The sequence below is a fragment of the Catharus ustulatus genome, chromosome 2, assembly GCF_009819885.2.
Source record: "Catharus ustulatus isolate bCatUst1 chromosome 2, bCatUst1.pri.v2, whole genome shotgun sequence".
Classification (NCBI taxonomy): domain Eukaryota; kingdom Metazoa; phylum Chordata; class Aves; order Passeriformes; family Turdidae; genus Catharus; species Catharus ustulatus.
In genome coordinates, this window is record NC_046222.1 from 72,431,587 (window position 1) to 72,457,172 (window position 25,586).

Genomic DNA, 25,586 nt, shown 5'->3' on the forward strand with positions numbered 1-25,586 from the left:
CATATTTATTACAGAAGGGAAGCAACTTGTAACTGAGTCTTAAGGAACCGGACTGATTTAACAGTTTTCAGTACCCTCAGCCACAAATTGCAGGTATAACAAGGAGTTTATCCCTCAGCAGCTCAAAGTAGCAGAGGGAATAATGTGAAATTAGTCACCACAGCAGATCTCCAGCTTCCTCACCCCACAAAAATAGACTATTTGCTGAAATGGTTTATGAAATGAAGATTTTGGCTGTGAATCTAGGGTTTCTACAGAACTGTGTATCAAAAGGGAGACAGACTGTAGAGAGAAACAGCACCAATACACTACATGTGTAGGAAATACATTCAAGGATGTTCGCTTGTATGGACATGGAAAGACTTCCGTCCTGATGTTTTTCTTTCCTCTCCCTGTTTCCCAGTAAGCTAGTCTAAAGAAGGAGAAAGAGTTAACTGATCTTTACAAGACCATTATGTATGAAGTAGTATGGTAGTATGAAGGATCAGTCTACCATATAGGTTATACAACATAAAGGTGAAGATGAAGGCAGCAATTGTAGAGAGGACACTTGGAATTTTCAGCTTGCACCAAAAGCTTGTTAGTCTATTATGCATCCTATCTTACTTGTGTGAGTCTTGACTAGATTATTTAATAAAATATCCTAGCCAGAAACTCAGGGAGTTGACAATCAGAATAGCCAACTTTAGATCCCTCTCTAACAGCACTCAATTTTCAGTGTACAGTGCTCATGTTCTAAAAAACAGAACTTTCTGACATACCTCAAGAGCCAGTTGCTCAAAAATCATATTTGGATTCAAGCATTAATAAATTACCACTGTGATGTGGTTAATGAAGAACAAAAAGCCTGGAGAGAAAGGCCATGAGCTGCAAAGGACTGAAACGAGATAGAAAGGGTAAGGTTTCACCATACCTAAGTGTTCACACAGCACCTGTTCTCCTCACTCCACATCAGAACTCCTAAACTCAGACAGATACAACACTGACTAGCATCCTTTGTCTAACATGCACTCTAAAAGGAAAATTTATCACTTTCTTCTGTTCTTCTGTCACTAAGATTACTCATTTTAAGTCAGGTAGACAGAGAACCTGGTAGACTGAGACAAGACTAGGAAAAACAGGCTTTTTCTAATACTGTAACTAAAAAGTTAGAGAACCACATCTCTGTTTGAGGTGCCCAACACCAGAACAATTTTCATCTTCAGGCAGCAGAGTCTGCAATAGCTTTTAGGAGTATTTTCTAAATAGCTAACCTTCCAGCTTCTGGTTTTCTTTTTCCATTCGAAGTAACAGAATTTGTTGATGGATGGCTTTTCTCCACAGACTTTGCAGTTCTTCTGAGTTTTTCCTCTCTCCAGTTTTATCTGGACCATCCTCATTTTGCAATACTAGAACAAGAGGGTCCTCCTCCAGGGGTGGAGCAAGAAGGGATAAGGGTAACAATTCACTTCCATCATGACCATCTGCAAAGAATCAGAAAGCTATTACAGCAAACTCAGATTGTTTGATGTATCATGAAAATCTATGTCATAGCAGAACAAAAAGAGCTGTCTTTCACATTCAGCAGTGATTTGCTGATTCCAAAGACAGAGAAAATGCAGTGCAACAGAAGAAAATTATTTTTAATATGTTCTTTGTTTACATTAATAAAGTCATACTTAAATTAAGTAGAGTTAGATAAAGGGTCACTCAGTACTTCAAATCTTTCTCCTGCCAGCTCCTTCCACAGTTATGACAAGACATTTACCCATAAAGCCTCCTTTACACCTGAGCTTGTTTACTGCTATGATTTACCATGGGTTCTACATTAAAGCTACTTTTTCCATCTGCTAACCTGCAATACAGAGAGTGCTACAGCACTCCAAATATAGAGTTTGCTATGGTTTAGAATTCTGCCAAACAGGACTTTATGAATAGCACAATTTCAGCTATTTCAGAGGTTTCTACCTTGAATGGCTTAAAGCTGTAAGAATTATTAACACATTCAACAGCTGCTATGTGCACTACAAAAACAAGATATAAAATTTACCCTTTTCTGCAAAGACTCCTATTAATTTCCTAACTGTTAAAAAGAATGTCTTAGTCAGCAAGACACCTGTCTTAATTTCCTTGCTACAGAAGCTATGGCAGATTGCAAATCATTTAATTTTGATGCCAAAATCCTCTCTTCAAAGCAACAAAAACCTAAATAAATGCCAAATGAGCACAACTGATCTCTGGCAAGGTTCTAGCATGAATATTATACCACACTGACTGCCTTCTCCCTTTCATATTATCACATGTTGCAGTTCACTACAGTATTAATTAACAACTGCTTGTTTATTTTCTTTAAAAGCACACACAGACCTGGATGCTGCATCTTGGAAGGAGATTTATTCATAGGTGAAGCTACCTGCAGGAATATTCTCCGCCGCCAGGAGACGCGGCGAGGTGTGAGCGTGGCCCCTGCAGCATTTAGAGATTCACTGCTGCAGGCTGATGTTCTTTTCTTTCCCTCCCCATCACTGAAGGAAAGAAAAAGCAGATGGGGTATTTAAAGTCAGTATTCCTTGTAGGGGAAAAAAAGCCATTTATTAACTCTGTCTACTGCATAACCAAACCTGCAGGAGCATTTGTGGGGAAGCTTAAGAAGGCAAAGCGCGCTGAGAGTGAGCTTCACCTTGAATATTGAAATGCCCAATTCATTTCTTGTAGCACAGTGCTGTGAAGTTTGCACTACATACCACCAGGAAGCATTCATAACATTCATACAGGACTCAGCTGGAAGCTCAGAACAAAAGCATAACTTTTTGAGAAGCTAAGAGAGAAACATGGTAATACTTAGCCTCTAACTTTGACAGCAATGGGTTTTGTTTTGCCATACATCAGTCTTCTGGGAGCAATCTGATGTAACACCTCTAAAATCAGAGATGGTGCTCCAGTGGAGCACAGCACTCCATTTAGTGCCATTTTAAATGTCATGCTGAGCTCACAAGTGAATATTTCATTGGAGACAATGTTCTGCCTTCTCATATAGTCTCTTTCCTAAGCTTCAAGAAGTGGATGCTTCGCTTGGATAAATGGGGACATATGTCCTCATGTTTCATCAGCTGTAGGAACAGAGACCCTGCAAACAGAGGGCAGATCTTCTCCTCAGCTGCCATGTAGAAATATAATTACACATTAATTTTAATAGTATCTTATGCTGTTGGAAGAAACAAGGAGAGGAGACAGGATAGCTTACTGGGAGGACACACCAAGTACACCTTTCTACTGACTACTGCCAGAGAAAAAGACATTCAGCTTTCATAAGTACTTGATCCACTTTCAGAAATATTTCAGAATTTTGCATTTGTGGTAGTAAATTAGGTACACAGATATTGTATAACAATGGGCACATTGATATCTGCCACAAATCCTTCCATGTAACGTCAACAGCACAAGGCAAAATTACAAGCTTTTAGGAGAAGAGCATCAAACAGGGAGCTATTTCTGCAGCTTCACCTTTCTCACAGGGAAAACTGCTATATCAAAACAGTAGCTACACTTAAACCTTCATCCTGTAACAGATTTCAATGCTATAGGGCAAGGATCCTAAAAAGTTAGATGAAAGGAAAGCCCAGCATGTTTGCTATGTTTTCAGTGGGAAGGCAGTTGCAGGTGATTGCAGTTTGCCAGCTGGAGTCTGTCCTCCCACATCTGGCTTGCATTGGAGAAATCTGCAAGCGAGGACTATGAAGTTTCAGCTTCACCAGTCTACCAGCTACACTATCTTAATCAGCATGCAATAACTAAAACTCTGTGCTGAATGAATGTGCTGAATTCACCAAGCTCGGACTGGCCTTTTTGGTGACCAAAGCTGTCACTATGCTAATGATCTTAAACACCTCCCTGACATTTGTAAGCCTGAGTCACCAAGTGGACCCACTGTCACACCAAGGTGTCAGACCCTTCTTCATATCCTGGCAGAGAAAGAACCATGACTTCAAATTCACCCACCCAGCACAAGGCACCAACCCCTGCTCTCCTCTCAGAACAGTGCTACTGTGTGGGAGCCCTCAGTGACACACAGTCTGAATTGTTCTCCACTCCTGATTTAGCTTCCACAGCACCTTAGTTCCCTATAGCATCACACTACTGGTAGGTGGCCACAGTAGATCCTCATGTTGCACTAACCTAAACAGCAAAGTGACAATCTTCTTTGTCTAACTCTGTGTCTTTGATGATGGGTAACCACTGCTTGTGGTAGCTGAACACAGACTACTTAGGCTATAACACTAATTCTGAACCTATACGTTTTTAAAAGGCATTTCAGTCCAACAGCTCTTGGAAATGGGATACTGAATTTGGATATATATAACTCTAACTTATGTTTCTATAAATACCTGTAACAGAACTACTTCTTACTATTTCAAGTCTTACATACCATCATGTTATAACACAAAAACTGAGTCATTCCAGGGTTTACTAGACAGTAACAAGGGAATAAAAGTTCTTTTCTACTGCTATGTACAAAAATCTATGTTCAGCTACTGTGCCTCTAGACAGTCCTAGGAATAGTGTTCAATTTACAGTAGCAAAATTCACAGAAAAGTCAGAATAAGGTAGGTATTTTTGGGTATGAAACTGACCTGTTTACACCATCTGAGTCACGGAGTTTACACTGGGATGAACTAATCACGTACTCTACCTCATGAAGTATGCAAATCATACAGCTCTGAAGGCCTATATTTCTGTTGTTAAATCCTCCCTTCACAAAAATCCCCTGTCGTTTTAAGCAACTAATATTAACCACCTTCTCTTTCAAAGAGCTGTCCAGTAAGTGATTAGAGGAAAACTTTTGCAAGAAACACACCTTGGAAACACACCAGGAAAACACCAAGATTTAGGAAAGGAGGTTAGAAAGAGAGCAAAGAGAGTTTCCTCATTTCAAGACAGACAACTCCTAGCTTAGTAACAGATCTGAAGGTGTAAAACAATACCTACAGAACAAAAGCAGGAAGAAGTCAGAGTAAGATGGTAGTGTCTCCTACCCTAACAAAAAGATTCGGGAGGTTGATGCAAAAAAGAGTTTCTCTGAACAGGGTGGGGGTAAAGAAAAAAAATTAGCTATCAGCTCCCACAAAACAGGTTTATTAATGTGAGTGGAGATTAAGCCAAAGCATCTCCCAAACAAGAAAAACAACTTCTTAAATAGAGTTTGATCACTGCTACTGAAAAGCAGAGCAGAGTTTTCACTACCACCTAAGCAGACATCTTAAGTGGACATCTTCCAACTACATGCTGCAAGGTCACCTATGGAAGAATCTCTGGAAAAAGATAACAGTGTGATACTCTGTATTTAGGACAGATGCATCACAACTCAGTTTGGAGAATAATGGTTCTCTGTAGGGCTACTTACCCTATGCTTCTGACCCAATACAGAAACCAAAACACACTTATCAGCTTGTATATAATAAAAAATGAACAGCTGTAAATTCAATATAAAGCCTCAAATATTTCAGCCTCTACTTTCATCCTTAAGCTGTTCCAAGAACTAACTCATGTACTCCAGAGCACAGAGTACAGATCATGTAAGGTTTCATCTCAGGTAACTGCAACTCAGTTTCACCCATTCATTATTCTATGAGATCATGCATAGCATGAAGGTGAGACAGCTAGTTCAGGGGAAGAAAATAAAAAGAAAAGAAAGAAAAAAAATCTCAAAAAATTGGTCAGATTACAAATATGCTCATTGCTTAGTTTTAATTATCTAAATCTCTTCCCAGAACTGTTCTTTAAAATGCTCCCAAAGGCTGATATTTTAAAAACTACAATGCTACTCCATTTTTTGTGAACTCTTTACATAATACTTACCTGAATTATTTTGCACTTGAGTCCATGAAAGCCAAATGGCTTGTGAATAAATAGGTTGTTGTTCATGCCACAACTTGCATTTTTCCCCATTTTGCTTTCATTTCAATTTCTCTTCTTGATTGCTCTAAGTAGCAATTGAATCAATGCAACCTACTTAGCAATTTGGAGGCTGAGACAGTACAAAATCCCCCAGATCAAGTATAGAATTCGACTTCCCAGCATTTAAGCTGGCATACACCTACATGTACTACTAATGCATGAAGCATTCCTCCCACCTGAGAAGAAAAACCAGTTCCTACCAGTTTACATCCCCCTATCAGTTCTCACTCTCGTCATATATTTTTATGCTGAATAATCACTTTCTGCTATTTTGTTTAAAGAATATTCTCAAGTATTTTACTTCCTTCATGAGACTCAAAGTAGTTTTTAAAAAACGAATCTGTTCAAATTGAAATTCAGCTTAAATGATCCTTGCACAGCAACATAATGAACAGAGAAATTGTGGGCTAGTCAATATGCACTGAAGGTCGCTGCATTTTAAAAGTGCTGCTTTTGTGTTTATATTAAAAAATCTTGATTATCTTTATGTTGACAAGACTTTTTTTTAATCTTTATTTGCAATTCTGTCCAATGCTGCACAATATACTTGTCAAAAGTCAAGATTATGTAGAGACCATTTCCATCCTAGCCTTTTCTCCAGAGAAATATATTAACAATGTCATAAAAACATTCTGAAGGTACCTATACATATTGTGTTGATGCCAAAATTTTATATACTGTTCTTTCCTTAAAGAAAGGAACTACAGTAATTTCACTATTATAAGCTGCACCATTTTGACTAAAATTTTGCTCCCACCCCGGAAATGCAGCTTACACTCAGGAGCGGCTAATATGTGAATAATTTTCTGAAATTTCCAACCCCAGAAGTGCCAGCCGAGGTGCTGAGCCGAGCACCTGCCAGTAAAACTTGGCATTACGCGATTGTTACAAATTGGTTACTCTGTTGTGCGGTGGGTGGGGCCAGCTCAGTGCCGGCAGCGCGGGGAGGAGAGGGAGGCGGGGAAGCTCCCTCCTTCGGGCAGCGCAGCCCGGGGGAGAGGCGGGGGGCTCTGTGCCGGCAGCATGGCGGGGGGAGGGAGAGGGGGGCTCCGTGCTGCCATCCCCGTGGCTCGAGGGGGAGCGGGGGTCTCCCGCCCCCGCCTGCCGCCACGGGAGCGGGGGAGCTCCTTCCCCTCCTGCCACCACCGCCGCAGGTGCCGGCGGGCTCCGTCCCCGCCTGCAACAGTGGGGCAGCACTGGGCCGAGGCGAGCAAGCCCGGCGGCAGCGGCAGCCAGCCCTGAGCGGCCCCACCGAGCTGGGCCACGCGGCCCCGTCGGCAGCCCCGAGCCGAGCCAGTAAACCCCGCTATCCCGCGATTCTGTTACTATTTGGCAACTTTGTTGCACACAGGTCCTCACTGCGAATGACAGAGCAGCTTATAATCAGGTGTGGCTTATTTATGGACAAAGAACGAAATGTTGCCAACACCCAAAGATGCGGCTTATAGTCCGTGCAGCTTGTAATTGTGAAATTACTCTATATGGGGGGCTGTAACTACATGATCTTTATGGTCCCTTCCAATCCAAACCACAGAAACCAACCAAACAAACAACAACAAACCAAGAAAAAAATCCCATGTTATTCTGTAACATTCTCTTTGCATAAGCCCATCTGAGCGCTACAATTCAAAAATCTTTCTACAATGAATTCAAACTGAAACTGTGTCTGCTCTTGTACACTGAAGTTTTCCGTAATACCAAGAAAAGCTGTCTGCTGCATCATGTGTAATCTCAAAGCTGTATGATAAAGAAGTGAGGCTCTACAGAATGTTTCTCCAGTGCAATATGAATTCCACACTTCAGGAATGTGTAGTAGCTAGGTTTATTCTGGAAAATGCACTGAAGTTTTAATTAGGGTTCCTAACAAACAGTTTATAGTCTGCAGATTGCAAAGCACTGACACACTGTGCTTAATTCCAGCCTATCTACACTCACATGAGAATGCTAACACCTCACACTTACCCTACTGGGATAGATGGTGGTCTTTCCTCTCTGAGAATAACAAACACAGGCAAAAAAACTCCAAAGAACCAAAGAAGAAACCCACAAGAAAGAATACACAGTAAATATGAGAACTTCCTCTCACTCTTAAACCTGATGGCATAACATACATTTGCAAGTTTTGGCCACTGTTAGTTGGACAATATATTTCATTCTCTATTAGCCAGCTGAAGTGATGGATTACCTCAGTGACTCTTATCACATCAGCATTATTCACACAGCACTTCTTTCTGACTATATCTATTGTATTCCCTTCACAAACCCAACTAGATGCTAACAGTGTACTCTTGCTACTGCAATTTCCTCACCATGACAGTTTGGGCCCAGCTGCCCCCAGAAACACCTATAACTAATGAGATCCCACTTTTACAGAAATCTCAGTTTGGAATTATCTGGCATTAAAATCCAGTTTTCATACAATACTCAATCCTTCATTCTCCAAGCTCAGAAAGTTGGGTTTAATGGTGTCCATTGCCTGTACAAACTGAGCTGAGCATTGGTCCAGCTTGGACCAACTCTGCCATCTAAAGGGAACACAGAAACAAAGCTGGACTGGAACCCAAATTAGAGGTATCCTGTAAAGAGACAGTTTTGAGTTTTTTTTTCACCACTTTTCATACCTTTGCTTCTTCCCAAATCCTCTTCAACTGGAAGTTATTTGTTAATTCTCTCCAAACATCTCACAGTTAGTATCACCCAGTTTACTTGGTGTTTCCCCTTCCTCATGCACAGGCATCCCACATTAGTACTGTACACTTTTCACATTGCTTTTTTCTTATTTTCACATGCCAGTGATCATGCCGGTTTGCATTCAGCAGAAAAAGCATTAAATTGGCATAACACTCCTAAAACCCATTGCATTTCATGTGGCAAACCAATGCAGCAGATTTGCAACACTGCAACAGAAACAGGTGACAGCTACTTGATGTCAGCATAGAAGCCTTTAGTTTTAACAGGCTTTTTTATCCAAAAGCCTATTTGCCCATTTGCAACACGGAAGTCTATCAGAAATGCAGGAGCACAAGGCAAAATGGGAGAGATGCCATGTGCTGCATTCCACTGGGAATCCTGCTGTTAAGCTAGTGGCACTGGAGAACTAGGCAGGAGACAATGCTCTCACCTCTTGGAGAGGTCACTTTCTGAATGCTGGAGCAACCTTCCTGAGCCCTGGTAAAAGGTTTTCAAGAAAGAAGGGGCAGAGAGAGAGGAGGGGAGACCAGGTGACGCAGATTCACTCTCACTGAGAGCGCGCCGAACCCCGACCACAGGACTGTGCAGGCAACAAGAGAACACAGCAGATGGGTCAGCACGGATTCGGATACAACAGCAAAACCACCAGATTAGAGACACTGGCCAAATACCTCATCTTGGCTTACATTAACTTGGTTTCCCAGAAGATAAAGTATACCACGTGCACTCCTAGGCAGCTTCCCTGGGGATACTGACTTTGCTGTTACAGCTGATTTCTATTAAAAACTTTTCAATGACATTGCAGAATAGAGAGACCACCTTATTTCTTTAACTTTATTTATTGCCAAAGCACATTCAGAAAAAAGGAATCTTTTAAACATTCATAAAACATCCTTAGAAACCTTCTTCCAATAATATGAACCGCATTGTTTCTTCCCCTTCTGTTTTCTTTTGCTTTTGTAAACAACACATTAGGAAGTAGAGATTATTTAAATATAGTCTTTCTGAAGTAATGAAGTGAAGTAATTAAATTAAGAAAGGTAGTCCTACTCCACAGTTAAATATTATTTAATAGTAGTGACAAATATTAGAGGGGGCATAAAAATTAATTCTGCTTCTTTTGCTTAACATTTATGACTAATCCTCAAAAGGAAAGAGTGAAAAATCCCAGCCTAGAACCACGCTGCTACAAACTGTTTTGACTAAAAATCTGCTGATGCCACTTACGAGTTATTACAAAGTAATGTAGTCAGCAAGTCCTTCACTTTGAACTGTCAGAGTTTCCTGTTTGCATACAACATGGTCAGTGGGTAAAAAGTTTATCTCAGTAAAAAACACATTATTTCTCTCTCTAGAAATGCAATGTAACAAAGGTTAGTTTCTTAACCTTCACTCCATCCTATTCTCCCAAAACAGAATAAAATTTTTGCCCTTCTCTATTAGCTGGTGCAGCATTTACACTGATATTTTAATGTAGACATCAAACAGGTGACAAATTACTATTTAAAGCAATTTTTAGAAATAACCCACAAAAAGTAGAATTATAGCCAAGCACTGAAACAGACAATAGCCTGGAGAATGTGATCCTCCAACAGAGAAAAATTCAGCTCATCTGGACCTGAGTTTTGTAAAGGGTTTGGAGTTTGTATAGTCACTTACAGCCAGCATAGAGGAGAAAGAGAAGGTACAACCAAAGAGGCCCACGATGAACTGTGGGGACCTCTTCTGCTGAGTGAAGGAACTGTATTCCATATGTTAATAGCTGGAGAGTCTCCAAAAAGGAAGCAGAAAGAAGTTACAGAGGGAAGCTACAGAGGGAAGCTCTGGAGAAAGGCAAACAGGGAAATCACATGCCTCACAGGATGTGTTTAATCCTTATGTCCTTTTGCAAGACTCCTCACCAGTTTTAATTCTGGACATACTCTCTGTGGGATTTGACTAACACGGCTACAGACACATGAAGCTGTTAGTGCCTTTTTCATCCTGGCATCCAAGTTTCAGGCTGCTATCTCTGCCACTAAAAGCACTGAGGGCCTCTTTTCCAAAGGGTCTGACTAACAAGACTGCCAAAAAGGCTCAGCTTAGAGGTCACAAATAAATAAATAAACAGATTGGTGCTGGCATCTGGCCGAATCATCAGTTTGAAGGATTGATGCCTCCCCTGAACCACTAATTCAGGGACTATTGAGTTACTGCAAAGTACCTAACTACTCAGAGGCAGAGAAGACAGGCTGAAAATAAATTAAATTAACAAACCAACCCCAGAGAAGTGCAGAAACCAACCTGAACCAGGCTCCTCAGCTCCTGTTCCAGAGGCAGGGCTGCTGCTGCAGCCTCCACGAGGAGGGTGAGGCTGGCGCAGGGGGAGCAGGGGACCGCGGGCAGGTGGCACAGCATGCCCGGACTCACCTGGTGGCCTCCACGCAGTTCTGGCGCAGCAGCGGGGAGCGGGCGCTCAGGGACCGGCCGTTCTGGAAGGTTATCCTGCGTCTGGCACTGGAGGGAGGGTGGCTGAAGGTGTGCGCGCGCCTCCTGAACTGAGGGGAGTCCGAGCCTTCCTCGGGAAACGCCTGCCAGGCCGAGGACACGGGGGACGCGGGAGGAGTAGCTGGCGGGGAATCGCCCGGAGAAGTGTCCTGAAAGGAAGTGCTGGCTGGGTAAGGCCCGAGGCTCTGTGCCCTCTGAGAGCTCTCACTTAAGCCACAGGCAGCCAGCGCCGGGGCACCAAAGCCTCTCCCCCTTCTGGGTCATGGCCTATTGTATGCTAATTATCACCCAAACCAGACATCCTTTGGTAGCTCACTCCAAACCAGCAGCGCCCTTCTCCCAAAAAGTGAAAGCAGAGGGAGGAATAAAACTGTACACGCAACACAAATATACTAATTACTCCAGGCATCCTCTCACAGGGATTGGCATTCCAGCTACCAGACCTCTGTCTCTTTCGGGAAAGCACAGGAATGGAAAAGGCCAGGGAAACTGCTTTTAGCTAGTTTCCTCGACATATCGCGAGCATACTTCCTGTACCGTCACAGCGACATCCTGGAAGAGAGACTGTTAATACACAGCCAGTTTATGAGGAACTGTAGCAGGAAAACCATAACAGAATCTTCACCTCCTGGGAAAACCAGTAACCTCATGTGAAGTAAAACTTTAAAAACAGGAAATAAAAAGAAAGTGAACAGAGTTCCGCCCTCTTGCTACCATACAGCATCCCCAACAGCTGGGCTTAGGTCAAAAATTCTTACTTCCCTAAAGCAGATATTACTTACAGAAAGGATTCTTCACCTTCAGAGCGCTTCCTTTTGTTGAGACATGACCTTACTTAATTACTTCAGTAAAACAAGGCAGAAACCAGAAATTCCTTGCTTTTTGTAAAAGCAAGGGAAGTGTAGGAAAAAAAGACTGGCAATCAGATTAAAGCTGAAGCTTCAAGTCAACATAAATCCCGGCTTTCTTACACCCTCTGCCTCCCAGTGGAATCATCTTTGAGTTTTGTAAGTTGATGTGCTTTGTTCTACTTCCTTCAAATTAAAGCAGAGCGCCGTGTTCACGCTCCATTGAGAGCCGTGCATGAAAACACCAGTTTAAGCTAAGCTCCTTACGTACTCTGTCAGAAACCAGGCTGCTGCAGCGCTCAAAGCTGTCCACACTTCCCAGGCGGCCTCGCATTCTGTTGGCTCCCTGCAAGACAAAAGGCAAGAAATTTAATCTGGTCTGTTTCCTCTTTTTCTGAAGGTTGGGCAAAGATGGCAACACCTGCGCAGGTGAACACAGGACAGTTCAGGCATGTGACATGTCTGAAATAAGACCACAGATCACGGGTCAAGCACGGGACTTTACAACAAGTGACATCTCTAGCTGGCCAAACTGCATCTTCTCCCACATTGCTCCCAGGAGTTCTAAACCTGCAGCTCTATTGTTTGAAGCAAGTGAGTATTTCCTGACACTTCAGAGGCAAAATAGCTAAGTTGGCTCAAACAGCTGAGTTCAAAAAACTCCAGGCTTCAGTACTGTGCATGCACTGCTCCTGATGGATGCATCTGACACACTACAGTCCCATGAGATACAGTTTATCAATATCCAAGCATTTCAGACAAATTATATCCACCTAGGCAAAAGGAGTATAAGTACTAAAACTGGGGAGAAATGCTCTCTTGGCAGCAAATCTGGCCAAATAGCATCAGACAAGACAAGACTTTTCATTTATAATGCAGATAAACCTGATGCAAATTTGCTAGAAATTTATGCTAAAGGATCTTTGCTGAATTCGTAACAGTCCTTTAGTTTCACAAGAAAAGGCACAGATCCACAAATAGATCCACAGTACTTTTGACTAGCTTTCACTCCTATGTGATGTTTTCACTCCCTGGTGATGTCTGCTATTGGACACTTCTGACTGCTGAAGCAAGATGTTTTCAGTATTTTATCAGGAGAAAAATAGCCTAGGTTTTAGCAAAACTATAGACACAGCTATTCTTGGTATGCTTGCAATCCAAGGGAAGTTTTATCAACATCATCAGAATTTATTTAGCCTACTTTTTCCTGGTAAGAGTTATTTTCAAAACTTAAGAGTGCCTTTTAAGCACATTATCCCGCTTAAGCGCATTACCAATAAATACTCTGCCTGAAGCATCTTTTCACTGAATCTTCCAAAAAACCAAGAGTAAAGCGTAAGTTGGAAGTTTCTCACTAACTTTGAAAATGCACACTTTTGGCACTGTAAGAAGGACTTTTTGGCTAAGAAAGAACAACAACAGAAGAGATTAGTGCAGCATGGAGTGGATGAAATCTGTTCAAGAGGTCAAACAAAGGTTATATTTATTTTTTATTTATTTCTCTGAGGTACCTCATTAGCAAGCCTGTTTTTGGTCCAAACCTCATGAAAATAAGATCAGTCCAGCAAAACAAACAAGTAAAGGAGTGAGATTCCTCTGGGACTGTGTGAAGCCAGGACACAGAAACCAACATGTTTTCTAAGGCAAGTAGTGAGTCGCTTAATATGCCACTTGATGCTATTTACCTAGCTAAAAATCCATCCACCTAAAGTGTTCCTAGATACGACATACTATTTTCTTTCTAACTTTCCTAAGATTGAGGCTAAGACTTCTCCAACTTCTATTGACTTCTAACTTCTATTTTAAAATTTTTCTCTATAAAAAGATGTTGAATGCTGCTTTAAAAAAACAAAAAAAATTTAAGTTCTTTCTTGGTCTCTCTGTTACTAAATGTACTTTTAAATAAAGATGGTATAATTAGCTGTATCGCATTTATACCATCTGCACCTGGCTTAAGGAGGGGAAAACAACTACACCAACAGGTATTTAGTGCCTAAATACCTTTAAGAATTAACCAGGATCTGTTAGGCTTGTTGTAATAGCCTGATGAAGAATAAGAACTACAGTCATTGTGAATCACATGTATGCACATAACACACAGTATACCTGCACAGAGACATTTGTATGTATGCACCTGCTTTAAACAAATAATTTGTGGTTGAGCTGCACTCCAAGTAATTTTTCTTGGCCTTGCATTGTGTAACCTTTAGGTGGATCTGCAAGGATGAACCCCTATGTGTATCATGACTCACTGCAACATACTGCTCATACTCTTGTTCCTGATCTGTACTGTCAAGGTAAAGGTGAGATGACCACAGTCACAAATCTGCTTCAAAAAAAGCAAACTTGAAATGGCCCTAATTCAGACTCAGGTGTCCCCTTCTCTTGAACTCAATCATGGGCTGGGTAGAGCCTTAGTTTATAATATGCAGCATGTCTCAGTGGCCCCGGTGAGAAGAAACATACTATACCCAAAAACCCCTAACATCTATTTATAAGAAATTTCCCTTCAGAGATTTTTCAATGTAAGCAGTGTATTTCATCCAAATGACTTTTCCTTGACATGACTGGAATGCCACCATGGCTGTAAAAGCTTTATTTCAGGAATTACTTCTTTCACAGCCACCACAGGGTTAGTGACCCACCACTGGAGTTAGATCACTTGCCAGTCACATGTCCCTTAGATGTGGAAAAGAAACCAGACACATCAAAGGCATGACTATAGCTGTCACCATTTGATGATATTCCAAACTGCTGAAATTACACTAATTTTCTGACTGCCATCACTGTTTTGCTCTCTTTTACATTCCCTCTCTCTCTCTCTTTCCATATTCATATTCCATAGTTTGTGAAATCTGCTACACAAGAGAGGTCAAATTTGACCAGGAGAGTTTAATGCTAGTTTCAGTCCTAGATCAAATGGACATCCACCTGTAATTTCTAAGGATTCTCTCTGGCAAAGAGTTCTGTTTCCTTTATAGGAAACATCCATGGCATCCTATGTTACTTTATGACATTTCCATGTCAGCGGCAGGACAAGTGCAACTTAGTGCTTTTGATGTTACTAGCAGAGGGAACTTATTGTCACTGGTCCAAATTGTCCCGTATTCAGCTCATCATATTTCCTCTGTAACGTCACACTGGATCCCAGGCACACAGCCTTCTTCAGATACCTCTCTCTATGCCTCTTCTCTGACTCACCCTTCTGAGCAGAGGACACTAAGCAAAACTTGCCATTCAGACTTTTTTACCAAAAGACTATTTAATGTAAGAGATTATCCACAATTTCGCGTACATCTGGCTAGGAAAATTAAAATGAAGATCAACTCACTTTTTAAGACTATTGCTTTTTTCCCCCTTGCAAAATGAACTTTGTTACTAGCTTCTAAAGATTCTTAGCGCCTAATATGAAAAATTGTAGCTATGAGCTGGAAGGTGTTACTTCTCAGAATAGAAAGATTTCCCATATATGCAAGGCACATTTATTCACACTTTGCAAAACCAATAACATCTCTCTTTATGGGATCATGCAACCATCCTGATTGAATTTTATTCTGAAGCAACATATCCAACAACACGCAGCTGGCTCACTTGCCACCTACAATGAATGTTCATTATTCAGAAATTTGTCTTTTTCCCTCAGTATGTGTGGTCTTACAGTAAACTTTCTTGTACAGCAAAGTCACAATCAACCCAGCTGTAACTCAGATTTCATAACAGGGATATTGCTTCATTAAGCATTTATCAGATTGAGGACAAAACAAAGAAAAATCTGATAGGTCTTTACTGTCAAGGATATCTGGGACAGCTGATGATAATGAGTTGTTAAACTTACCCTTGAGAAGATATTTTCCAGAGAGCTAGTCAAGGATTTCTTTGCCTTGTTTTTCAGAATGTCAAGTTTAAACCGGCCACCACTGGTGGTATTTTCTGGAATTGCACTGTTAGAAATGACCTGTTGAAATGAGCAAGGACACAATTCAGCTTTGTCAATTCTTTTTTTAATTGCGAAGACTATTTCCAAAGACTAGACCTGAACCAGGTTACTAAGAAACAAAGTACCCTTGGCCTTATTTAAAAAAAACCACGACAAACATACTACCCTCCTTCCAAAAAAAACTCCAAACAAAAAACCAAAACAGTCTCCCAAACAAACAAACAAACAAGCCAAACCCCAGTTAAAGGCACATTCCATCCCAAAGACTATACTGTAAAAGTATACCAATTTAACAATACTGCTGCCCATTTCCTTTGCGAGTTCATAGTTTAAACCAAAACTGATGCCCTTTTCATTCCTATTCTTCCTAGATATTATTGCTTGGGCATAGGAATCAAAGGGGAAAGAAAAAAGAAGAGTTATCCTCACACTATAAGGAAATACAGACATAAAATTAATTGGTTGTCTTTCTTCCTGTCATGCCCCCTCAACTTATAAAACCCAGGTGAGCCACTATAAATTCAATCAGATTTCTTTTCCTGTACAGTCCTTTCTCAATTATAATACCCAGCTTCAGGTACTCCTGAAGAAATGTAGCAGTGGTCTTACAGGTAATTAAGACAGCATTTTAATAGGTTGGGAAGGAAGGGAGGAATAATACAAAACCAAGCTTTACCGACGGCGCTTCACCAATGTGGATGTGTGTTTTCTGCTTGGTCTCACAGAGCTGACGGAGATGTAAGATCACTAGCTCATTTTCTTCCTGGTCATTGTCAGGCTTCATTTTCTGTCAGTAACAGCAAAAAAGGAGTTCATCTTTCAAGTCATGATTTGCTTATTTCTCCTTCCTATGTAGGTATTCCATGAAATACTGATACACCAAATGCCAGAGCACACTGTTATTATGTCGAATTGCAATTCTGTCTGTGTGCCTCCACACTCCTGAGCAAGACAGAACAACTGAAAAATGTTGCAGGCTGGAGAAAGAAGGAAGCCTTACACCCACACCTTTTCTTTTCTAAGACTGTCTGTTACTTTACAGCCCTCTAAGTGGCATAAAGAGACCAAGCCACTCTATTCTTCAGTAGTCCAGAGAGGAGCACAGCCTTCAGAAGCCTAAATCATTGCACGCTTCATCCACTAGAGTACATCGACTTACACCAGAATGTAGTGCAAAAGTAAGTAAAAAAACACAAATTCTGAGAATGCCAAACATGTTCCTGACACCTGCATGTCCCTCCTGCTCTCAGCCTATGCCCGCATCACTTTCAAGCAGGGAAACATGTTTACAGATGAAAAACTAAGCTCAGAACAAAAAATACACTCTTACATTAGAACACAGAGCATCTCAGCAAATTTGGGAAACAAAACTTTTCCAAGAGCAGTATCACACATGCATCAGACATGAGGTTAAGTTGGAAAATGCTATTTCAGTATGATTTTTAGTGGAAAAATAGTAAATTCTAGGTCAACTACACAAAAAATCAAAAGCAAAAATACCTAGTCCATTTTATTATGGACTATTTCAAATGAGGAAGAACAGCTTCTAAGGTATTACCTGAACACGTTCAAAAATGTCTGCTTGCTCATTGTCAGTTAGTGATGACAGATGTCTCTGAATTACAAGTTTGGCTCTTGGTGGATAGAGTCCTAGGAAAAGAATAGACCATTAAAGATTCTCAAACAATCTCTCAAAACACTTTTGAGCAACGTGACAGTAGAAGATATAAACCTGTATTTGAGTTTATACAGGTTAAATATATGACAGTTGTATGACCAATGTACACATGATATTAAATAACTGAGGTTTTGCTAAACCACACGGCTTTGTCTCCTTTCTTTAGCAGTGAAAAATATAACCAGCAGCAGCTAGGTGGCCGGCTCCTCTGTAAAAGGTTGTGCTCCCTACCCCACCAATGTCTTCTGTCCTAATGCCAAGAAATCACTGAGAGCTGGAAGCCTGACGACTGCATGGGAGAGGAGGAGGAAAGGAACAGATCAGGGTTATAACGGGAGAGACAATCAATACAGAGGATACAGGATACTTGGAAGTTTTCAGATGCTTTTACTGAAAAATTTAGATGCCTTTCTGCCAAAGGAAATTATAGACTAGAGGTCATACCAGAGAACTAAAAACACTTTTAAAAACAAGAACACCATAAAGCTGTAAGAATAAAGGAAAGAATTTCTGATATTCAATAAAGTGCACATTTTGTCACAGAGGTCATTCTAGGAAGCTACAAAAAATGTGAGTGAAAACAAACCCCTCGAACCAGATGAAGATTTTTTTCCCATCTAAGGTAGATATCATTCACAGAAAATTGCAACCAGAACTAATGAAATATTTTTTTCAAAATCATGCAGCTTGAGGTTTGATTTTGCTAAACTTCCAGACTCAAAGTAGATGAATTTAAAAAAAAAATACTAAAATAGTTTTTCAGTCACTAAATGGGAAGTTTACAAAATTACTACAACAGTACTCTAATTGTTGCCCCAAGAGAGATTTTATTTTGATACTGAGTACTTTTCAAGTTACTTACACTGCTTTATACAGCAGCCTCCATAGTTTATCATTTACAGAAAACTTTCCCAGCTTAGCTTTACTACTTCTGTTGTTAAACCCGTTGTTAAACCTGGAAACTGTAAGTCTAGCAAAAGCCTAGCAAAATTTTACCCCGCTAGGATTTTACATTTAGCTTTTCATCCACCAGAGGGAAGCAAGTGGCAACAGTGACTTTCAATGAATGGGAGAACTGTAAATATTGAGCACCACCACAACCACACCAGAAAATACAAGACTAGTTTGCTTTTGGTAACATATTTGCTTTTTTTTTTGCATATAATACTTTGCAAAGACATATAGCTGAGTGACTATAAAAATAGGATCCCAACTTTTTAAAAAAAATTCTATCTTGAAAATTTTTTTAATGTGTTCTGGCATCACTTCCAGAGACCGTACAAAAGTTTGCCTATTCATGTCTGAAGTCAGATAGTTGTCTTAACTTTCTTTATTAGATATATTAATCTCCTAAACTAATAATTTATTTTCCCATAACATAACTAGATTTTGAAGTGTGTAAGGGAATAAACACAAAGAAGGAAAAAATAACCCCACACAGGAAAGAAGGAACACACAGAAAAGATCCTTTTTGATCATGGCCATCTTTTTATGAGTCATTTTGAAAGGATGCAACTTGAGAAAATAAAAATAAAACAAACAAATGGAAGGTCAACTGGTGGATTTTGCTGCTCTGATTAAGAAAGGTATGATGATGGAAGAGTCTGGATTTATAACAGAAGCTACACTATATTCTTTTGCAATATCATTACTGCTAACACTCCACCTAAGCACAGGGAATGCAAAGTGACAGTAAGAATTGCATACTGGGATACTTTCCCTCTGCTCTTACATTGCCTAAATTATTCCTCTAGAAAAATCAGCAAAGCACAATTAAAAGATAAACTCAGCTGCTACCTTCAATTCTTTCACAAAGTTTGTGCAATGAATGCATAGGGCAGGCCTCACACAGTTTAATCTGCGTCTTGGCACTTTGCAGGGCTGCAGCAGTGCTGAAGGCTTGCTTCAGAGTCAGCATTACCTCATCAACCTATATGAGAAGGAGGGAAAAGAATATATAAGCAAAAATACATGCCATATACACAAAATTAGATTTATATATCACATCTCAGACAGGTGCTTTACAATTAAAGAAAAAGACAAAACTACTCAAACACAGTTGCTAAAGAGATCAAGGTTGAATTCCCAGCTTTCTGCCTTTTTTTGTAGATGATCACCATCTTTAAGTTCTGCCAGACAGTGTTATTTTGATGTCTAACTGCATCTATGCAAGCTTACTGGGAAAGCACCCACTATTTTAAGAGGTTGCAAGTGAGAATTTTTGGCTTGAATATATGCTGGCTAAATAAAAAGCATTAATTTCTTTAGCTTCAAGTCTCTCCTGTAAACATGTTCCCTCCTAACCTGTCCTCCCACCACTAAACCATTTTAGCACCAACCCCACAGAGCCATCCCTGCTGGCAGAAAGGAGCTTCCCACAGCAGCTCACTTCTGTCCTGGATACCAGACTGCCCACCAACTTCATTACAATCACTGCATATCCTTAAGTGCTGCTGGCCTGCCCTGCAATCTGCCCTGATCTTTCCCCTGCCACTACACCACAAACACAGCAGTGCTGTGTTCCCACACACCAGCACTAGAAAACCTCAACTTGTACCTAAGAAAGGTTGAACTCACAGCATTTCTCCACATTCATTCAAATATGCTCCCAGACCTGGCATACAAAGCACCTGGAGTTCCCCTCTCTGTATTTCAGGGGAATACAATGCTCAGTCCCAGCATCATCAAGGAAAGAGGGAGACAGCAGCTTGAGAACAATTTTAGGAACAAAATCAGTATTCTACTTCAGAACCAAGTCCTCACTGTGCTTGTTATTTTGTTTTATAAGCAGGAAGAACAAAGCTGAAATATTTAAGACCAAAATCATCCAGTTTAACATTAAAAACATACAGACTTTTCTGAGAGTCTGTCACTTGGGGGAAAAAAAAAAAGTAGAAATGGAACCTGAATGTAGAAATTTGAACTGGTTTGCATCCCAGTATGTCTAGGTTTGTTTCCTTTGCTTTAAACCTCACAGTTTTAAGCACAACCAGTAATTTCTGGGTGCTTTCTCAGCAATAAAGCAGAACACTGAACAGTGAATGTCCATCTTGCAACATGGACTGGTAAGTTTTTTAAGTTGGCTGCAATCCCTCTCCAATGCAAGATCCACAGAACAGTGCTAAGCATATGGATTATGACAACCCTAAAGTCATAAGAACTATAGCACAAACTGTAACTAGGCTTAGAGCAAATCTATACAAGCCTCCCAACACAGCCTGCCTGGCAGTGGAGAATCTGGAAAGCTCTGCCACAATCAAACTGTCACAAGGATCCGAGTGATTGCATCTGAAAGTAGCTCAGGAATGTTTATTTCATACTGCAGTGTAGGCATACCCACACATATCAGCACTAGAATAAGCAAAGAGGTTCATAAAAACATAAAAACCACTTCAGCCTTTCAATTATGCATAGTCAGATTTATCAATAGGTCAGATGTAATTTTCTATTAGCACAATGATAAAGCTGATTTCATAGCAAGGTCCCATTTTGACAAAAATGCAGCCTCAGCTGAGCTGTTAGCTGTTTGAAGTTTTATTGATGTTAATCTATTCAGTCCCAAGCTAGTCAGTGGATCAACAAATTACATTTTCAGCTAGCTAGAAAAGTGATTTTTAACTTTATCTGAGAAAGAGTTAGCAGCTGTTACCAGTGCTATCAGAAACAAACACCTTTCAGCACAAGAAACAGCTTTTTTTAAAGTATCACAGTTTTAAAATAAAAATTGAGTACAGTAGTTTCACGAATACAAGCCGCACGGATTATAAGCCGCACCCCCGGTGCCTCGACAATGTTGCTGTCTTTGTCAATAGATAAGCCGCACCCCGAATATTAGCCGCACTTTCGTTCGTAGCGAGAATCCGTGCGCAGCTTTCACAAATTGGCCAATTAGCAACAGGATCGCGGCATAGCGGGCTTTACTGGCTCGGGGCGGGGCCAGGCAGGCTCGGCCCGCTCATGGTTGCCGATAGGGGTGGATGGCCCGGCTCGGCGCTACGGCTTGGCTGGGCCGGCCGGGCGGTGCTGCTGCCGCCGCCGCCGCCAGGCTCCCTGCTCCCGTCTGCACTGCCACTGCTGCGTTTGCTTGCCCTGCGGGCGGTGCTGCTGCCGCCGCCGCTGCCAGACTCCCTGGCTCCCCGCTCCCGTCTGCACCGCCGCTGCCATGTTGGCTCGCCCTGGCCGGCACTGCTGGCCCCCGCACCGCCGGGCTCCCCCACGCTGCTAGCCCTGGTTCCCCTGGGCTCCCGTGCACTGCCAGCCCTGCTTCTAGGGGGCTTTTCCCTGCTGCCGGGCAGCCCCGCGCCGCCGGGCTTCCTGCTTCTACTATCCTATCCTATGCAATGTGGCTCCCGTGCACTGCCAGCCCTGCTTCTAGGGGGCTTTTCCCTGCCGCCGGGCAGCCCCGCGCCGCCGGGCTTCCTGCTTCTACTATCCTATCCTATGCAATGTGGCTCCCGTGCACTGCCAGCCCTGCTTCTAGGGGGCTTTTCCCCGCCGCCGGGCTTCCTGCTTCTGCTATCTTCCCCTATGCAGTCGGGCTCCCCTGCACTGCTAGCCCCAGTTCTCCCGGGCTTCCCCGCCCTGCTGGCTCAGGCTCTGCCGCCCTCCCTGCCCCGCCCTGCTGGCTCAGGCTCTGCCGCCCGCCCCCACACTGCTGGCCCCGCCTCTGCCCGGCTTTCCCACCTCAGCCGGGGCCGGCCGGGCTCCAGCTTGGCTTGGGGCTGCCGCGGGCTCTCACTTCCGTGTTGGCAGCTTTTAGAATTTTGTTAATGTATTAGCCACCCCGGAATATTAGCCGCACTTCCGGGTTTCCACCAAAATTTTGGTCAAATTGGTGCGGCTTGTATTCGTGAAATTACTGTAGTCAAAATTATTTCCTGTATGAATCTCACACTGTTAAGCTCTCTGTTATCAGTAAAATCAGTGGCACCTGGAACTTCATTTAATTGATACATACTTTATACCATGTCCAATGTACTTTTTTATAGTTATATACATCCACAAATACTACTTTTTTTTCTTCTGTGATCAGATGCTGCTATTTTCTTCTCCTGAGGAACAAAACTGACTACAGGGAAAAAGCTAAAGCCAGATGTAGTCTTAAGACACATGCAGGATCAGCCAGCAGTTTAAACCCTACCTTGAAGGGTATGTTTGGGTTTTATCCTCAGCTTTGTTACTGATTCAATATGTCTTTATATGTTTAATGGGGAACCAAGTCTCTCAAAAGTTAGAATTGGAAGAGTTAATCAAATACAGAGCCCAAATATGCTCACAGTCTGCATGCATGAACACACCCACATGGATTCATCTATTTATTATTGATATATGCATCAGCAGAGTACCAGGATATGGCTGTGTATGATCAGAATGTAAGCATTTCCTATTGCAAATTTGCCTGTGCACAGATGACATCCTGCACCTGAGCAGATGTGACCACTGAGGCTCAGCTGACACAGCAGAACAACAGAGACTCCTATTGTTCAGGAAATGCCTTGGAAAAGCTCTGATGAAATGGTAAGAATCATTAACAAATACTCACCAGAGACTCACTTGCACACTGGAACACATAGCAAACATACTGGCTTAACCCCGGTTCCACAGATTCCCGGCAAATAAAACCAAAGTGATCTACGTGTTTGATACCCTAAAAGAGTTTAAAAACAGCATTAGTGGATTTTATAAACAGGTTTAGTCTACAAAAAATTTAAAAACTATAAATGCATACCCCTAATGATCTATTTTACAAGTAGTATAATTATTTTTAAGTTGCTTTTTGTATTGAAGTTATATAAAGATCTTTATGCAATCAAAACCAAAGTTATACAGCAATAAATCTGGACCAGAATTCATTCCATTAGCAAAACAAGATTTTCAGGGAAGAAAACCAAAGACCACTGGGTTGTATTTGGAATTGCCTCCACAGTAAAAATTTGATGCTACAAGCCATGCTAAAACACAGGATTGGAGAAGTAACAGGGTAGCAGCAGACTCTTGCTTTCCTGCAATACATGTTAGGACTACACTAAAAAAGAAAGAAAAAAAAAAAGGAGGCAATGAGTGGCAACATACAGAATTCCAATTAAATTCTGAAATAAATTCTTTGAGACTGAGTTACACACCAGAATTTTCAAGACTTACTACGCATTACTACTGACACTTTTTTTTTCAAGATCTCAGTATAACAGCTTGACAGGGAATGCGGCCTTGCTAAAAACAGCACTAAGAAGATCAAAGAAAAGACAGCTGCTTCCTAAGAAGCACACTATATTCCCAGTCTCAATTCATGGAACATGACTCACTATTGTTAAAGCTTTTGCCAGTGTTTTTATCATCTGAGTATGGTAATAGTAGATTTTCTCCAAATGAAAGCCTAATCCCTCAAGTTCAAATACAACAAAAATCAGAACATGGCTGCTTGGATCCATCTCCAAAGAAAACACCTATATCATAAAAGAGAGGAGGAGGCAAAGCAACTTGCCTGTCACTACAGAAAACAAGACAAAATTGGAAATGCAGTACATGCCACACTGAACATATTGTCCTACACACTGCAGTTTTTAAAAACAAAATTCCAGAAGTCACATTTGTGCCACTTAAGAGGGTTGCTAAGATGACAAAAATGGCATTAGTTGAACTATAGTCCAACTAATCTTGACTTCCTTTTCTCATGACATATGAAGTCTTCAAAAGCATAAAATAAAAAAGGTCAGCTGTACACACATGTTGATCCACAGAACAGTGAAGTGTTGACCTCTGTTTTGCAAGAAAACATATTTATCAAAGGTGGTTTGGTAAGATGCCAGTTCCCTCCTTACTGACAATGTCTGAACAAGTCTACTGCTGTCTTGACTTCTCAGACTCCACAGGAGAACATCTGAGGGGGCAGACATATGTGACTCTTGCCCTACTGAAGCACAAATAGGACAGTATGTTCCTAAATCAACAGCACTTCCATCACATTTCTTTAAGAGGTCATGGCAAAAGAGCCAAGTTTGTTGTTGTCCTGGGTTCCCTCAAGGGGAAGGTTGCAACAAGAAAACTTCTACAGCTATTTGATATCTGAGTTTAGACTGCACACTCAGAGGTTTATCATCAATTATGTCTGCTGCTTGACAATTAAAAGGAGTGTGGATAATGACTTAAATGCAGCAGCTCAACCATGCTTAAACTATAAAATACCTTTATTAGACCGGAATAAGAGAATCCAAAATGCAAACTGGCAATAACATCTCCTTTTCATTGTTTGTAAAGCTTGGAAGGACAAATATTCCTAAGCCACAGTCCCACAATACATAGTAAATCACTTCCCTATAAATCTGTAACAGAGGAGCCCTGGGGCTAGCACCAAGTTCTTAAAGGAAGTACTGATGAGGTTTATGCAACCAATGCTTAGTCTTGAACAAATTAATATTTTATTTCTATTGAACACAGAACCCCTTTGACTTCTCTAAAGTAACTGTTACACATTAAAAAAACCCAAAAAACAAAAAAAAACCCACCAAAAAACCAAACAAAATCCCCAAACTATTGTGACTGCCTCCTTGAGTTACTGAAGAACGCAAACTAACAGAAGCTTTGATCCAAATGAAAGTGAAGAGGGGAGTGAAAAACACCTCCAAAGCCCAACACACAGAATTACCTGACACTATTTACTGTACAAAGTTATTTTCCTGAAGGAAAGTTGGGCCTTGATGGTTTTCCATGGTGTTATTGGTCACCATTCTTTAAAGTCTGCAGAAAAAAGGTTGGTCCTGCTTAGGACTATTTTGTTTGACTATTATATAAGTAAGTATACACAACCTAGGAGCTCAGTAACTAAAGCTGAAGTGTTACCTCAGTACACACAAAAAGCAGGAGAAGACCCAAGTCGTCTGCAAATTCTGCTTTCCACATCTCTGCTTTAAGAATCATTTTGATCTGTATTTATTATAAAACTATTACTACACTGATTATACTGTCCCATTCTCGATTTGCACTAGTTTTTTTCCTCTACCAAAAGCAATATCAT

General features: G+C 41.1%; 1 protein-coding gene across 5 annotated transcripts in view; it reads right to left on the minus strand.

The window, feature by feature from the left end:
* The window catches only part of TBC1D4 (TBC1 domain family member 4), a 102,203-nt gene that overhangs the window by 15,479 nt on the left and 61,138 nt on the right, over positions 1 to 25,586 (minus strand). For 2 of the 5 annotated variants that reach the window (XM_033051482.2, XM_033051480.2), the window contains exons 4-13: positions 23,118 to 23,222; positions 19,373 to 19,505; positions 17,456 to 17,547; positions 16,574 to 16,684; positions 15,796 to 15,915; positions 12,232 to 12,306; positions 11,035 to 11,261; positions 9,056 to 9,205; positions 2,347 to 2,504; positions 1,254 to 1,463 (exon numbers count right to left, since the gene is read on the minus strand). In XM_033051482.2, coding sequence (XP_032907373.1) covers positions 1,254 to 1,463; positions 2,347 to 2,504; positions 9,056 to 9,205; positions 11,035 to 11,261; positions 12,232 to 12,306; positions 15,796 to 15,915; positions 16,574 to 16,684; positions 17,456 to 17,547; positions 19,373 to 19,505; positions 23,118 to 23,222 — 1,381 coding nt within the window. Of the gene's footprint in view, positions 1 to 1,253; positions 1,464 to 2,346; positions 2,505 to 9,055; positions 9,206 to 11,034; positions 11,262 to 12,231; positions 12,307 to 15,795; positions 15,916 to 16,573; positions 16,685 to 17,455; positions 17,548 to 19,372; positions 19,506 to 23,117; positions 23,223 to 25,586 lie in introns of those variants that run through there. The other 3 variants (XM_033051484.2, XM_033051483.2, XM_033051485.1) reach the window with 2 other exon arrangements.